This window comes from Paracoccidioides brasiliensis, assembly GCF_000150735.1.
Source record: "Paracoccidioides brasiliensis Pb18 unplaced genomic scaffold supercont2.2, whole genome shotgun sequence".
NCBI lineage: Eukaryota > Fungi > Ascomycota > Eurotiomycetes > Onygenales > Ajellomycetaceae > Paracoccidioides > Paracoccidioides brasiliensis.
The window spans coordinates 1,715,695-1,730,953 of NW_011371359.1; the positions used below are offsets into that span (position 1 = coordinate 1,715,695).

A 15,259-nucleotide genomic window follows, 5' to 3' on the forward strand; every position below is an offset into this window, starting at 1 on the left:
CCGTCTCCGTATTCCGAAATGTTCGTATTCCACTTGGATACCGGGAAATCCTCTCTTCTTTCGAATAAATGCCATATCAGTTATCTCGATGGATGGATAATTGATGCAAATACAAGAATGAGAAAGGAATTTTCTATCCGAGATGGGATATGATGTTTTAGCATATGGAAAGGAACGAAACCCCAGACGAAAGAGGAAACCAATGCATTGACAAGCCTGGCCGAGCCACTCTACAACCCCTCCTCCTTCTCAGCTTTCTCGCAAACTCCATGAATCGATCGATTAAAAAATATAAAATTAAAAATAAAAACATGTATCATTACATACTATTCCCTTACAAATCACTCTACATGCCTGTACAGATAAATTTAGATTAACAGTGTCTTTCTATAAACTCCGTTTCTTGTTTGAATGTGTCACTCATCTCCTATTCCAGGGGTTTTTTAGCGATTTCCCAGTTTATTAAGCTAACAGTTGCTTGGATCCTCTATCCTGTTCCTTAAAACATCTAAGAGGGCTATGGGGTAAAGCTATCTTGACAAGGGATAAGTATTTTCAAAATACACGCCTAATTAAGGAGGTGTGAAACGTTCAATTAACATGCAAAACATACGAACAAAAGGCAAAACGCATCACTTAGACGTACAAAGGTGTACAGTGTATGGCCGAACACGACGACTAAAGAGGAAGCGATGATAGAAAACCGCAAAACCACACAGCTTATCTCAATTCTTCAATGGAATCGGAGAATTAGAGTGAAATACCCAATGAAAGATCACCACCCCCATATAACAATCACATATCCACTTGCCTACTACCTAGGTTAGGTGCATACCTATGTTCCTTTCCCCGTGACATAATATACCTCACCGTTATTTCTTCTGTTAGGCCTCCCGTCCGCCTCCGCCGCCGTCTCCGCCTCAAATCTCCTATTCCGAACTTCGCACCCGAATAGCCCTAAGAAGAGCGGCACAGGCGCCACCACAGCCGCCACCACAGCCTGAAAAATCAACGCTCGCGTCATATTCCTGGGTGGATTCGCATTCTCCCCATCCTTCAACGCATTCTCAATAATAATAAACGACGCTCCCAGCAGCTGCCCGCCCATCCAGCAGATCGAACTGCTGACCTCCGGCGACATCGGATACGTGATTTCCACTAGGTACTCGAGGATGACAGGCAGAACTGCGAAACTGGATGCGCCTAGTAGCGCGCCGACGACATTGGGTCCCGCGACGCTGCTGGCGCGTGGGGCGAAGACGAAGCCGATGTAGCAGACTGCGATGATGGGGACGAGGATCTTTGTTAGGAGTAGGTAGTTCTTGTAGCGGTCCGTGATGGGGGAGGTGATGGCGGCAGCTATGAGGCCGACGACGATCAGCAGGGCGCCCGTGATGCCTGCCTCGGTTTCGCTGAAGCCGTGCGGTTGGAGGATTTGGTTTAGGAGGGAGGAAATGCTGTTGAAGAGGCCAACGTAGACGATGAATGGGATGAAGATGAGCCAGAATTCCAGCGAGCGGAGGAGTTTCATGGGGGATTTGGTGAGGGGGATGCGCTTGATGGTTGAGGAGGGGGTGGGTGGGGTTGGGGGTGCGGAGGGGATGAAGAAAGATGGGAGGCAGACGACGGTGGACTGTGGAGGGCGAGATAGTTAGTTTGAGGTGTCTGGAATATTTGCACAGGTTTGGATTTGCTATTTTTCTTTTATTCTCTTTTGGTTTGGGGGGAGGTGGTAGGGGGAAGATGGTAAGGATGTTCTCTTACAATGATAGATACATAGAGCACCATATTCGGAATCTCTGAGCTCGTTGTCGCCAATAGTGGGCTTATCAGTTGTCCCAGGGCGCCGCCAAAGGGATTCGCAAGAGTTGCGATGGCCGTGGCACTGGTTCGACCGCTGCCTGTGAACCATCGATCACTGTATCGCGTGGGCGCACTTAGGCAGAACGGTTGCGCAAGGCCGATTAATATTTGTCCTAGCATTGCGACGCCGAATATGCCATTGCCCGCTCTTGTGCCCGCATAGCGAATCCAGTTGCCGAGAAGGAGGAGGATGGCGGCTGCTGTGAATGATTGCTTGGGCCCACCTTTGTTGAGGGTCAAGATGACGACACTATAGAGTGTGTGTCAGTGACGGGTTAAAATCTGGCAAAATCTTCTTCTTCTTCTTCTTCTTCTTCTTCTTCTTCTTCTTTTTCATTTTATGTTTGGTTTTATTTTGGATGTATGCTGTTGAGAGTTCTGGAGCGGGGAGCATACGGTGTTGAGACACAGAAGGCAAACTGGAAGGCGATGCTCATCCAGTTGATCGTGCCCTCCGAGACGCGGAAGTGCTCTGAGGCAGTCTTCGAAACAGCAGAGAAAGTTAACCACTATGATAGATATTTCATATTCAAGTTAGCGAACACTCTCATTCATTTCATCGCTTCTCCTCGATTCTCGGATCTACATACATCCCAGCTAACAATCGTATTCAGCAACACCAACTGGGCCAGTCCTAAGAAACGGCGTTTATAGACCCTATACACTTGTCTGCCACTGCCAGCAGCACCCTCAAGGACCAGAGGATCGTGCGAACGAGAACCAGTGCTCAATGCAACAAGCTCGCTGCTGGGTGTGGAGGGTTTCGCCGTCATCGCAACCTCGATATTGTCATGCACAGGTTCTAGCCTGTCGTCCATGGCGAACCCTCAGCAATCATTATTTGATTTCTGGGGATATTCGCACGTCCGAGGCGTTTATCTATTCTTATCCCCCTGTTGAGTAGTAGACCTGATGGCTCCGTGTCAAAGGGTTGGTTTAGCTATACTATCCGGTTGTAATTTGCATCCCCAAGGGATGGGTGTGGTCCAACGTTGGATGTTGAAGCGTCCAAGTTTCCCCGCTTAATAACTACAAAGGGAGATCAGGTCAGGCTTGTTGCTGTGGAGTTTGTTTTATTTTAGCTGATGGCTAAGGCGAGGACTAAAGCCCGGGCCAAAGTATTAAAACAAAGGTAGGGTGAAAAGAGTAATTAGCAGAAGCTGAGATGAAGATTATTTAATCCGTTTCATTCATGATTCATGATTCATTTCATTATTCATTGCGAAAGCTCAGAGACTTTTTCTACGTGGCCGATTTTGGTATTTCTAGAAACTCTTTTATTAAGATGTTTGTATTGGGGGAACAACAGCTTGAATTCGATGCCCCCATGTAAAAATCATCTGCGGAAGTTAATCTAGATCCAATGCTTGTCCCTTGGACCGCTTTTTATTAACACCTCCAACTCCCCTTAAAAAAATGTGTGGCTTTTTCAAGCTAATTAATGCGCAGAAAATATTATAGGTCTATCAATCAAACCTTCAAATTCCGACCCCCTTATTTAAATGAAGCAACCCAGTTGACTTTCAGAATAGGAGCAATACTATCCCGTACAGTAGTTACCTTCACGCTGCTTTCAGTCGAACGTAGAACATTTTGCCTTACCACACACTGGCACACAGAAATAAAATGATAGGCTTCAATAGCTCGTGGAGCGCTTCGCCTCTTCAGTCTTCGTATTTACTCAAAGCCTGAGGCTGGGTTGTTTTTAACCGGAAGAGCTGAATGGAGTTCGAGAACCGCCACAGCAGGGGTCGAGACATCCAAGGGTGTCGGAGTTTATTCATGACTATTCTGCGTGAAGGTCTAGGTGGTTAGAACCTTGATTTCGAAGTCACCGTCCTGATTTGCTACAGTTCATGCATCATTGGTTAGAGCTGGATTGTCTTGACTTTGTGGAGAATGGAATTCCGTGGATGGCAAGGTTAAGTTAGTGAAGGTCTTCCTCCCCATGATTTTTTTTCTGTTTGGGGATCTAGATGTTGTTGTTGGCCTCGATTTATCTGGGGGGCCAGCGAACACCGGGTATACAACCGAAGATAGAAGGGTACCGGGACGAAGACTCCCTTGAGTTGGAGGTAAGTTAGTTAGCAGGTAGCCCAAACTGTATCTCAACTCTCAAGCGGTGCCCCTTGGGCCGCAGACGAAGAACCAATTCATGTTCACACTGTGTTAAGTCTCAGCCCGAAGTAAGCTGCTGGTTGGTGGTGGCTTACCCAGCTGGCCTCTCGAGCACCAGTCAAGCGAGAAATGCCACCTGCCTTGAGCCTCAGCCCCTCTTAGCCATATCACGAACCTCGACCCTCAGTTCAAAGTGAGTTGGCAAATGTTGATCTGTTGTGAGCTGATATCCATCCATACAAGAGGAGTCTATACAGAGGAAGTACATGTTGCATGTAATACAATAATACATGATACCCTGTTGGATGAACGGCTAAGCAAGGAAACAACCCGCGTTTGAGCCGCTTTTTGGGGTGTAATTTTGCGTATTAATCGTACCGCCCTTGAAATGGGGTCACGGGTACTGAGTCTTAGCAGCCAACTCCCTATTCTCTCCTTGTACCAGGTACTTGACCCCTCCCTGGGGATGCTCAGCGCATGGGTCATGTGTTGAAAATCATCGCCGAACGAGGATCTCAAAAACAATCCATGAATGCTTTAAAACCTTCCTCTTTCCTTGTCTCTGGACCATGTGAATGCAGGGTTGCGACCTTCTTTCGCGATCTTCGTCAATCGTCATCGACTCCTTTATCCCTCGAAGGATCTTTTCTATCTCCTGGGATCCCATAACCGCCTCCGTTCAACGTTATCACGATATCCAACACAATACCTTGGGAACTATAGCTATCTTTTTGCACAGAACACATTCTCGTTAGCCAGGAGGATATGATGCTCCTGCTCGACTGACCGGCAGTGCGGCTAATCCGCTTGTGATATTTTCTTTCTCCGACAATTGCCTTCTCGTAGCAGTTATCCCCTCCTGCCGCAGCCATGATGGGAGTCAATGGCAACAGCATGCGCTCCAGTTCCTCCTCCTATGGAGATCCCAAGTACCTCTCCTCCATTTCGGCTGCAGCATTTGTGCCTCCTCCGTCCAGAATCCTCGTGGACGGGTACCGAGGGGAACTCGACTCCATTCAGGATGCGAGCCCTCGATACAATCCTGTGAGTGTTTACACTGCAATTCAATTTTGGTTTCGACGTCACGAGCTAGTGTCTAACTTGTATTGAACCCCTTGGGGTTTGATCTGTATCCTTTTCAAGCTCAATCCCACCCACCCAAGAAGCTCTGTCCTTCTAAATGCGAATGACCCGGTGGTTATGCATCTTCTTACAGAGACTGCGATAGGAGATAGCATGCAGTTCGAGGTGCTGTCGTTCGAGGAAGCGGAGGATCTGAAGAAGGAGCTCTCGTTGCTCACAAACCGGATTGGTTCCTCCAAGCGTAAATTGGCTCTGGAAATGAAACTTCAGGAAGCAGCTGCGTCATTGGATAGACTGTCGGATGGCAGATCCAGCCGGGACAATGGTGACATGGATGGGGATGGCTTTCCAAAGTCAAGGCGGAAACGAATGAGCTTTTTTGGACGGAATAGTTGGGGAGAACACCATCGGGCTGACAGTGAACTGGCGATAAGCACACGGAAATGTGAAGAATTGGCCCAGGAACTTTGGAAATTAGAGCGCAGGGCCAGCGAGCTCAGGAGGAGACTCTTGGAACACACTGCAGGTGTGCTGCAGATGACGCATAAAGGGTTGAAGAAAAAGCCCACTATAACTAACAACCTTCCACGAAGCCCCGAAAGCATGCACGGAAGCCCGAACGCACAAACTAATGGCAACTATCCGTCCCCGCCCCACAAATTTGATGATCAAAGTCTCTACCAGACCACAGATCACCTCGATGACTATGGCAAGGATTATGACAGACCAGGAAGGCTCTCACGTTCCGAAAATGGCGAAGCGAGGTCAGTGGACTTGACAGCTATACAAAGTACCGAGAAAAGGCTGAAGGAGTTGAACAATCGCCTACGGCAGATGATTCTGTCGACCAATTCAGGCCAAGATATAGATCCTCTGCCGTCGACAACCTTCAGTAATAGTGGCCCTCCCAATCCAGTGGCGGGAGTGGAAGCGCACCTTAACTACCTTGAAAAGAACTTGAGCTCCATGGCCTACCAACACCCTCGGGAAACACCCCAAGAGGCAAATAAGGCACCGAAATTCGTTGATGAAGCGGAGGAGAGACTGGAAGAGATAAACAGACGGATAGACCATGTCCTTAGCACTATGGGATCTTCTCGGTCACCCAACACATCGTTTCCACCCGGCCAGAGAAGAACTCTTCAGGGTCAGCTCAGTTACCTTGAGCAGGCGATTGATAGCATCCAACAACGGGTTGACAGTCTCGTCGAACATAAAACTATTTTGACGACGCAAATACAACAACAACGAGAGCTTAACTCCAAATCCGATGCACAGCGGGATGCTCATGTTGCGGAACTCAACGAGCAGATATCCACCTTGAAAAAGGAGCTGGAGACGTCACGGAGAGATGCCAGTGGTACGCGAGATAAGCTTTCCCTGGTAACGGATCAACTTGACGCTGCCCGACAAGAATCAATGATCCGAGAACAACAACGTGCCGAAGACGACGCAAAAGCTATAGCAAGCGCCCAGGAAGCCAAAGTGAATGCTGAAAATGAGCTACTGGCTAAGTCCAAAAGGATTGCTTATCTGGAGGATGCCCTAGAGGGAGCACGTAATGAGCAGGATTCGAGGACCAGAGAAGCCATTGAAGCAAAAGAAATTTCCGACAAAGAGCTCAAAAAGCTACAGTCTGAATATTTCGAACTCGAAAATGAGATGATCCGTGTTCGGACGGAACTAACGTTGGCGCAAGCAGAGCTTGATGGGGCTTACGGTAGCCGTGCGGAACGCGCAGCGCAAGTTGCGGCCAACCCAGCGATCCAGAAAGAAATGGATGATCTCAATCAGCGCAATAGGAGTCTTACCGAAGAAATATCCATCCTTCGAGCCGAACAACTTAACAACAGCAACGATAGCGACAGCAAATCGAGCCTCCGGCAGAGGGTTCAGATACTAGAAAAGGAACTACGAGAGACGATTGACGATTATAAAGTAATGACGAAGGCAAGCATTGCATTTGAGAAGGAACGGGATAAGCTCGAAACTTCCATCGACAATCTCCGCGATCGCTGCGAGAGTCTCGAATCAAAACTCAGCGAGGAGAGGGTGCAGAGTATGGGTAATGGTAGTCTTGGTTATGGCAATGGATATGACAAGGGAACTTATGAAACGACTTCAACTATGGTGCTCAAGAACGAGTTTAAGAAGATGATGCGCGACACGCGGGCTGAGAATATGCGAGCCCTCAAGGTATGCATGCACACACACGCTCTCATCACGGAGAGACTGATGCGTTTGAAGTATATACTAACACCTACATTTCATCTAGGCCGAGCAAGAAGAAAGACGGCGACTTGAAACATTGATACGAAATCTCAAGAAGGAGCAAGCTGCGGGAAAGCTGAACTTAAGCCAGGACACCTCTACAACTTAATATCCTCTCAACTGGCCTTACTATTTCACTATTTTTCTTGGGTACCCCTACTTTAATGCTGCATCTGTTATACATCCGCTTAATTAGCTTCACCATGCTCTGGCGTCGCTTGGTTAATGCCCTTAGAGCATACCTATTTTCCACACTCAGGGGTTGTTTTTGCATTTTTTTCCCCTTCATTTCTTTCCTGGATATTACGATATGTGTAATCCGAGCCACCAAATCGTCAAACTTAATAGATGATGCGCTCGTTTTTGAGTATTTTCGGACTGGCTCAAATGTTTAAGTTCCTAATAAGCAACGTTTATTTTCCCGCGCACCCAGACTCTCCTCCAGGTCGCGATTTCTTTCAGCTTGTGGAGATTGTGATTGCTTGCCCCCGGGGCAAGGGGGGAAGGCTCTTTCCCACTCGCCTGCAATACAACTTAACTTCTCTTGATCCTAAAACCTTTTTGTCATTTTTACTTCCATCTTCTCATTTATTTACTTATTTATTTTTTCTCCCTGACAGGGCCGTCCGATTGGCTGATAGTCATGTTTCCCTTTAGATGAGGGTTGTCTATCGTTTATCTCCCACCCTCTGCTTCGTTTGTATTGCAAAAATGACCTCCTATCAAAGGGGACGGTCCCCTGCCACCACCTATACCAATGACCTATATAACCGAATCCGATCTCGTTCGCTTGAAATTGATAAGCCGCGCCGGAGCAAACTCCGCCGTGTTGTGTCGACGAGAGCCTTCAGTCAATATATCGATTCCTCGGAATCGATCCCCAGTGAGCACAGTTCGCTCTACGATGCAGCCCTGGCCAGTTTCGAATCAGACGATAATAGAAAACAGGTTGATCCGGACTACTTCTCAGGGCAAGCTAGCCCTTCAACCCATGCAACATCCAATGCTGAAGGGGAGGACGTGGGTATAATTAATCCTGGTCTGACGTACTCTCGCGGCAAATGGTCTGGCAAGAGGCTGGAGACTATAGTTGAGCAGAGAAGTGTTTCTACCCTCAATGCTTCGTTGCCACCCTATAGTAACTGTGTTGATGGGTCTGGTAATATCTTGTTGATCGCACAAACTTCTACGTCGAACACCCAAGTCAGGAGGAACGCCTATGGTCACAAGGTTTACTCCTTTGATGATCTTGACATCCCACCACCTCGTCCTAGTTATGCCGATCCTCGTCTTCCTAGCCGATCATCTTCATCTGGAGCAAGTTTCCAGCTGCGATGTTCCCTCCATTCAACTTCCCCTGTTGAGCCCACACAGCCGATATACCCTCCTCCTGTTCGATCTCCCACTCCCCCTGGACTTCCATCTTTTGGCTCCCGAGAAGCAATTCACTACAATCCCAACCAGGCCCGCCGCGGTCGCTCTTCGAACCATCAAAATCCAGTGTCGCGCGGAGGTACGCAGCGCTCTTCAGTAGCAGCAGATGAGGAGTATGATGATGCTTCATGTTGTGCCTGCGGTTTAAAGCGTCTCTTCGGTTTGCCATCTTGCATGGGCCCTAGCTTTCCTACCCTCCCTGCAGGTGTTGTTGCAAGGGCTGACGATGGCACCTTGGTTCGTGGTCGGTTTGGTGCCAGGCAAAGTGGACATGGAGTTGGAGCTGGGCCACATGCAAGGGGGCTAGAGGGCCACCCGTTCCATAGGATCTCCCTGCCCCCTGCAAGAGCAAAAGACGCTGCTGACCCTAGCGCAATCCTACCGGATACAAGACCGCAATGCGAGCATAGAGGTCGTAATTTAGCCTCCCAGCCTCGCTACGCGGCTCCCCAAAGCATGCCGCGATCATATAAATCCCTACTCCGATCGCATAACGCACCACACCCGGTACCGCAGCGACCCTCCTGTTCTATGAACGGGAATTGCCCCACAGCTGCCACTACATCCGTCCCCATCCCGTCATATATTGCTCATCGAAGGCTAGAGCCTCCCCTGCCACGTTCCCCGGAAATGGTACATGGTTCTCAAAGTACCAACGTCCTGCACATACCTGGTCCCGTTGGCGGGGGGAATGACGGGACTTCGTCCACATCAATCCCGAACCTACCCAATCAATCGTTAGCACCCAGCCGGTTTCGCCAGAGGCCAAGGTTATCAAGACAAGCCGCAATGGTAGTTGACAACAAGACCCCTGGTTTGTGGGAATGGCTGTTTATGGATTGCTTCTTTGTCTGCTGCGGATTATTCGGTGGCAACGAGCCTTCACAGAAGCGAGATCAGCCTTCTCGGCAAGGCCGCATTATTGGTTTGGACGGTGAAAGCTCTGCGGTACCACCTGTTGGCCACATGGCACCAGCGGCGGTCGCTAGTGGACGTGGAGAGAGGTCGCCTTCCTCCCCGTGGAGCCCTGCTTGGGGGTGGCAGCCGCAATGTTTTGGGGGAGACGGCCCTATGGATGAATAATTTGACATTGGAACTTCGACTGAGTTGCACCTAATACGAATAAATGAGTGTCAGGATGCTGCTATTGCAAATCGGAGTTGATCATGATATACCCCCCTGTCTTACTGGTTAACCAAATTCGCAGGTAACCCAAGGATTAATTTGTATTATAGCTCTATCGGTGGGTTGGGGGGTTGGTTACCTGATTGGCGTATAGCGATGGCTAGGAATGCTGTTTAAACCGGCGCTTTTGTGTATGTGCTCCGCTGACCTCCTCTTGTTGCAACAACAGTTGAATTCGTTTTGATTTCTTCGGTAAACGGCACAGAAGCTTTGGGAGAACAGGAGCAGTGGATTTTTGGAATTTTTGGACTCGCTGCAGAGGATCGCTGAAAGCATGTTGTTTTGCTCACCCGGCCCTTTAGCAATGTCGATCGTGAAACATTTACCTGCTATATGGGACTCGGCAGCTGTACCTCCTTTCTAATGTTCTTCTCTAGACAAGTAAATTAGCTGTTAACGCATGAAGCTGGAGTTTTTCATGTCATTCGCTTGTCTTAAAGAAAGCTGATATGCATTCTTGCAGACCGATTCACACTCCCCAGAATAATAAGCGTCTCCTCTTATCAATATTTGATCCCTTCTGCTTGCTGCGTTAGTCTCTTACCTTTTCACCTCTTCCCTTTTCTCTCTATATGTCTTTTTTCATGCATACTTAATTGGTCGTTTACTACTTCTTAGTTCTTCATTTCTGAACAACACGATGAATATTTGCCTGAACTTTGCCATGTGACTAATGGAATGATCGACGAGCGACACTGAACCTCTCAAGGGAGAATACGCGTTCCCCAGTACAAACTAACTTTGAATAACCTGGATTTTCAATTTCCAATTTTCAATTTTTTTCCTGATAAGGGCTTTGAGATTTGGAAAGCAAAAATACCGGGTAGAACATGAGAGCTTTCCCTTTTTCTAGAGCTGATGATCCTTCAAGTGCTCCCACAGGATTGTAGATCACTGTTAATCCAGAAAAGGGACTATACATCCCCCCTTGCAATAGTGGATCTTTTGCTCCTCTCTAGCTCCGCAGGCGCTCTCCCAATTCCCACGTATGTCGAGAAATCCAAACGGAACAAATAGTAAGAAGTTGACTCTTCCAACCTCCCTCAAGGAAACAATTGCTTAACGATTCTAGTAGTTTACTGTACGATGATAGAATTGGAATGGGCATCTATTCCCTGGATTGACATCAGCGACCTTTCCCCATCTTCTCTTAGGTCCACAACTGACTTCCCAATGTTTTCTACATGCCAACGGTAGAACGAATGCGAAAACGTTTCCAAGGGGCTCAACTCTACCAAGAGCAACGACGACTAAATTCGGGACAGGAAAGAAAAAAGAAAAATAATTCACCGACGGTTTATCACGCATCCAATTCAAGATCAAAAAGAGGATTGATATATTGCAAGGAGACTGAGAGATTACTCTCTATATCCAAGGATACAGAAGTCAACCCAAGAGGTTTTCCGATGTTCTTGTCCATGAGAATACCGAAATATGGTCAAATCATTCTTCCAAGGGCTTCTGGTTGGGGTATCAAGGCTGCAGAACGCTTGAAAAAGAATCGTTGACCCAGATGGGTGGCCTGTTTGTCCATAACACCAGATGATTCTAAATTTCACAGGCATGAATCGGCTACGCTTATAAGATATCATCGATATGGACATGAAGTCCCCTAACTTAAGGATGTCCTATTAACGAGGGAGGCAATGTCGCCTAGGTCATCCCTAGACGGCATTGGAGAAGCTCTAGAAATCAGCTCTAGAAATCCGCTCTCTACATCTCTCGGCAACGGAGACGACGCCATCCAGGTGTATGTACAGAAAAAAACTGACAATGGGCGAAAATGAGGCAGGACTTGATAGAGCTGGATGTAATTACACGACCCTGGGATTGGCAATTGCGCTACTATTCGCCAAATTTCCAAACTCAAATGCCTCAACCGAGGTATAAATGATTCCAAGGTTCCAAGGTTGGTATCCATTGGGTAGCTCTTCGTCCCTCCAATCACATCCAATCAACGCATTACGTCTCGAGGCACGTAACTTCATCCTGTTACAACTTGTCTCAGGGTTCTAAATTCCCGTTCGTTGGGGCGAAAAATGTGGAATTGAGAGGACAAACCACTGAATTCGGTACAGATCGTTCATGCGAAGCTTGTCATGGACACTGAAAAAGGTGACAATTAAACAAAAATCCTACTCAATCAAGTTTGTCAGGATGATGACGGATTCTATGGGCTTAGAAAAGGATTCCTGGGTCCGGCCTCCACTGTTAGTGTTGTCGGAATAAAGGAGTTCTGTTCATATTGAGATTTTATGTGGGCTTTATGGGCAGTACCATGGACCTGGTTACAGAAACACGTTTCCTACCCTTGCTTAGGTAGCTAGCATACTTCCATCTACATGCAATGCATGATGTCCTTAACCTATGCCTCCACAGTGTATCTGATATAGATATCGTTTCAACGGGCTAGAACCCAGAGTAATTTGCCACAGCAGTGTGCGCGAACCGAGATCCAGGATCTAGAACCAGGGTCCAGGATCTAAGAACCGGGGTTTTGCTGAAATTCGTTGCGAGAATTGGAATATTTCTTCCGGACTACATGGAGATTCCTTATCTCCAATCAGAGATTCATTGTTACCACAGCTGCTTGTACAGGGAAGTTCTAGCTATTAACCCCGTAACATGACGCGGACTTCAGACGTCTCAACGACTATCGGGCTCAGGTTCCACAGTTTATTCCAACTCTAACGTCGAAGACCATAAGCGGCATATCGGAGGTGACATGGGTCGTGGTGCTGGAAACGCTATGTATATGCCGCAAGGTGCCATGACTAAGCTGTTGGAGGTTGTTAAGCTTCCCTAGAGTGCATGCCGAAACCGACTTCGGGTTCGGGATGAGGAGAAGGACCCGAGCCTAAAAGTTTAATCTAATCCGTTATTCATGCGTTCAATGACACGGGACCAGTGAGACGTTCGGGAAACGTGCGCAAATCGACCAGAGGTCAACTGCTATCTCAGGTACCGTTGCAAATCAAAACAGAGGCAATCCAAATCTACAGTGTCAAATCATCTGCCCTGTGGCTGTCTCAGCATTTGAACCGAACTCAACCGTGACCGGGATTTCCTCCTCCGAGACTTCTAGTTGCTGGGGGCATGTAGTATTTTTTTGTGTTTAGACAGGATGGCAGGATGATACACAAAAGCTCAGTGGTCAAGGCGATTGAACGATCTAACGCTGCCTACTGCTGAGCTCAAAAAACGAGCCCTTTTCTCTCTAGACAAATCATGTTGGGGGAATACGGCTTACGCAGAAGAATATTCGGAAAAATGATGAGGAGAATGTTCAGACTTCACACTGCTCTCTTTAAGCAAGGCTTTTTGAGGTGCAAGTAACTCCTTTCAACCATCCCAGCTTTGCCTTCTACACATTTTGTCATACGGTGCCAGCACAGGATGACGGAATAAACGCGATATATTGGAAATACAGCAGATTCCAATAGAGATGCAACGGCTCTCAAACTGAATCCGTATTTTCCACGGCAAACAAAACCATCGGAAACGGCTCATTAAAACTTCATGTTGAAACACGATGTAACTATATATTATTCTGGACTAACCAGCTACGCCGTTGGAGCCGGATAAAAGCCTTGAGGCATGGTTGATAAAACAACGACATGGGTGATTCTCAAACTTTACCTTTGTCTTGCAGCAATTCTTAAAATAGATATCGATTGATTCCCATATTGAGGTTTGCTTACCATGGTAGTTAGGGGATTGATGTTGTTCTCTTGTTAAACGAGGTCAACACGTAGTTTTGACCCATGATAAACCTCTGGTTAAACTACACAGCTAGTCAATTACGGGCTAGGTCCACACGGATAACGAACGGCTGATACCGAGAAGTTTAACGTTAATTTTTTTTTCCCCCCGTTGCTTCGATCCCGAAGATCGACCAATAACTCTAATAAGCGGATCACAGCGGATGTCGTTGCGCCGGACTTGGGTTTGCCTTTTCGGCCCCCTCGGAAGCCAAATATCAGGCACGCCCCTGGCTGTCGGTTGAGGCGTTTCCTATCGAGGCGGCTTGTTTTGGTTAAAGTCGGGTTATCAAAGGTAACAACCCCTTAATAGTAACAACTGCTGAAGGGGTAGTAAGGAGCTAACTCTATATTCCTCTTTCTAAGCGACCCAGGAAGAATGGAATTCTGCTTCGCTCTACCCAAGTCCAAATGCTCAAAGGCCCGGGATATGTCGGAGTCATGAAATTTTGGGAAATTCCTGCTCCCGCTAAATCGCATGGCTTGGACGAGCCGAAGGGTCTGCTGCTGCCATCTAATAACGCGTCGGGATCTCCTGTATAAAAGGGGCATACGAGACCCCGCAAGAACTTCAAACGACGCATCTTCCATAAGTTCTACAGTTCATACACCAACAGCCTTATATTGAGTATTCCTCTATATTACACAACCCAACCAAACATCCTCTTTGCGCACCATCATGTTCACCTTCGGCAGCAACTGGTTCAACAGCCTTGCTGTTCTGTTCCTCTTGGGCGCCGCTACAGCAGCCCCTGCACCAGACAACATGGCGAACCATGAACCAAGCAATGCCACTCTGGTTCCTCGCAGCTGCCAGACAGTTGCTCCGAGAGTTTTAGCCCTGCTCAACGAGAACCAACCCGATGTTTTCATCCCTTCTTCCGACAACTTTATTGTCTCCCGCACTTCTCAACCGCCCCACAATGACCTGATTATGACATTTTCATTCGAATTACCATACGGAGCGACAGGCTGCATGCTACAGATCCAATGGCCTGAATCTGAACCCCCCTTCAGCTCTGGCCCCTCAGAGACAGTCGAAGTCTGGACGGTGAAGCCTTGGGGACCTAACGTTTTGGGATCGACTGAACCTACTTTTGCCAACCCGCCCGAGCTGGATCAAATGGTTGGCACAGTCAATTTCCCCCCGAAGCGACATCCGGGCGCTTTCAAGACAATTGTCGCCAGCGGTTCATGCACGTCCACCATGAGCTATTTGGTCAAATTCGCAGAATGGCAGAAAGAGGAAGGTTTTGTGGGTTTCGAAAACATGCCGGGCAGGTTGGGATGGTCATTGATTTACAACTGTTAGGCTGTTGGAACTCTTCTCCTGGCTAAGTAAGCTTGGGCTTTGTTTCTGTATGTGTGGGGTGTGGTTAAGACGATGGAATAATGTCGGTGACTTGGAGGGAACTTGAAACCAATTTTCATAGTTATTTTTAAGGGAATAAAAAGGGTTGGTATCATTTTATCTGTGTTGGTTGTCAGTGTAAATAACATCAGTGAAGATGTCATTTATTTTTATGAAAAACTTCTGGATGTGA

General features: G+C 47.5%; 5 protein-coding genes across 5 annotated transcripts; 4 read left to right on the forward strand and 1 right to left on the reverse strand.

The window, feature by feature from the left end:
• Positions 1 to 835: 835 nt before the first annotated feature.
• Positions 836 to 2,681, reverse strand: PADG_01728 (uncharacterized protein; the record flags this gene model as incomplete). Its single annotated transcript, XM_010759252.1, has 4 exons — positions 836 to 1,633; positions 1,765 to 2,113; positions 2,260 to 2,372; positions 2,454 to 2,681. The coding sequence occupies 4 exons, from the start codon at positions 2,679 to 2,681 to the stop codon at positions 836 to 838; spliced, it is 1,488 nt and encodes a 495-aa protein (XP_010757554.1).
• Positions 2,682 to 4,851: 2,170 nt separating this feature from the next.
• On the forward strand, positions 4,852 to 7,444 carry PADG_01729 (uncharacterized protein; the record flags this gene model as incomplete). Its single annotated transcript, XM_010759253.1, has 3 exons — positions 4,852 to 5,025; positions 5,125 to 7,260; positions 7,340 to 7,444. 3 exons carry the CDS (start codon positions 4,852 to 4,854, stop codon positions 7,442 to 7,444), a joined length of 2,415 nt encoding a protein of 804 aa, XP_010757555.1.
• Positions 7,445 to 8,046: 602 nt separating this feature from the next.
• On the forward strand, positions 8,047 to 9,852 carry PADG_01730 (uncharacterized protein; the record flags this gene model as incomplete). Its single annotated transcript, XM_010759254.1, has 1 exon — positions 8,047 to 9,852. One exon carries the CDS (start codon positions 8,047 to 8,049, stop codon positions 9,850 to 9,852), a length of 1,806 nt encoding a protein of 601 aa, XP_010757556.1.
• A 1,748-nt stretch (positions 9,853 to 11,600) lies between these two features.
• Positions 11,601 to 12,760, forward strand: PADG_11305 (uncharacterized protein; the record flags this gene model as incomplete). The annotated part of the gene is made up of 2 exons (XM_010759561.1): positions 11,601 to 11,702; positions 12,596 to 12,760. 2 exons carry the CDS (start codon positions 11,601 to 11,603, stop codon positions 12,758 to 12,760), a joined length of 267 nt encoding a protein of 88 aa, XP_010757863.1.
• Positions 12,761 to 14,394: 1,634 nt separating this feature from the next.
• PADG_01731 (uncharacterized protein) lies at positions 14,395 to 15,027 on the forward strand (the record flags this gene model as incomplete). Its single annotated transcript, XM_010759255.1, has 1 exon — positions 14,395 to 15,027. One exon carries the CDS (start codon positions 14,395 to 14,397, stop codon positions 15,025 to 15,027), a length of 633 nt encoding a protein of 210 aa, XP_010757557.1.
• Between the last annotated feature and the right edge of the window lie 232 nt (positions 15,028 to 15,259).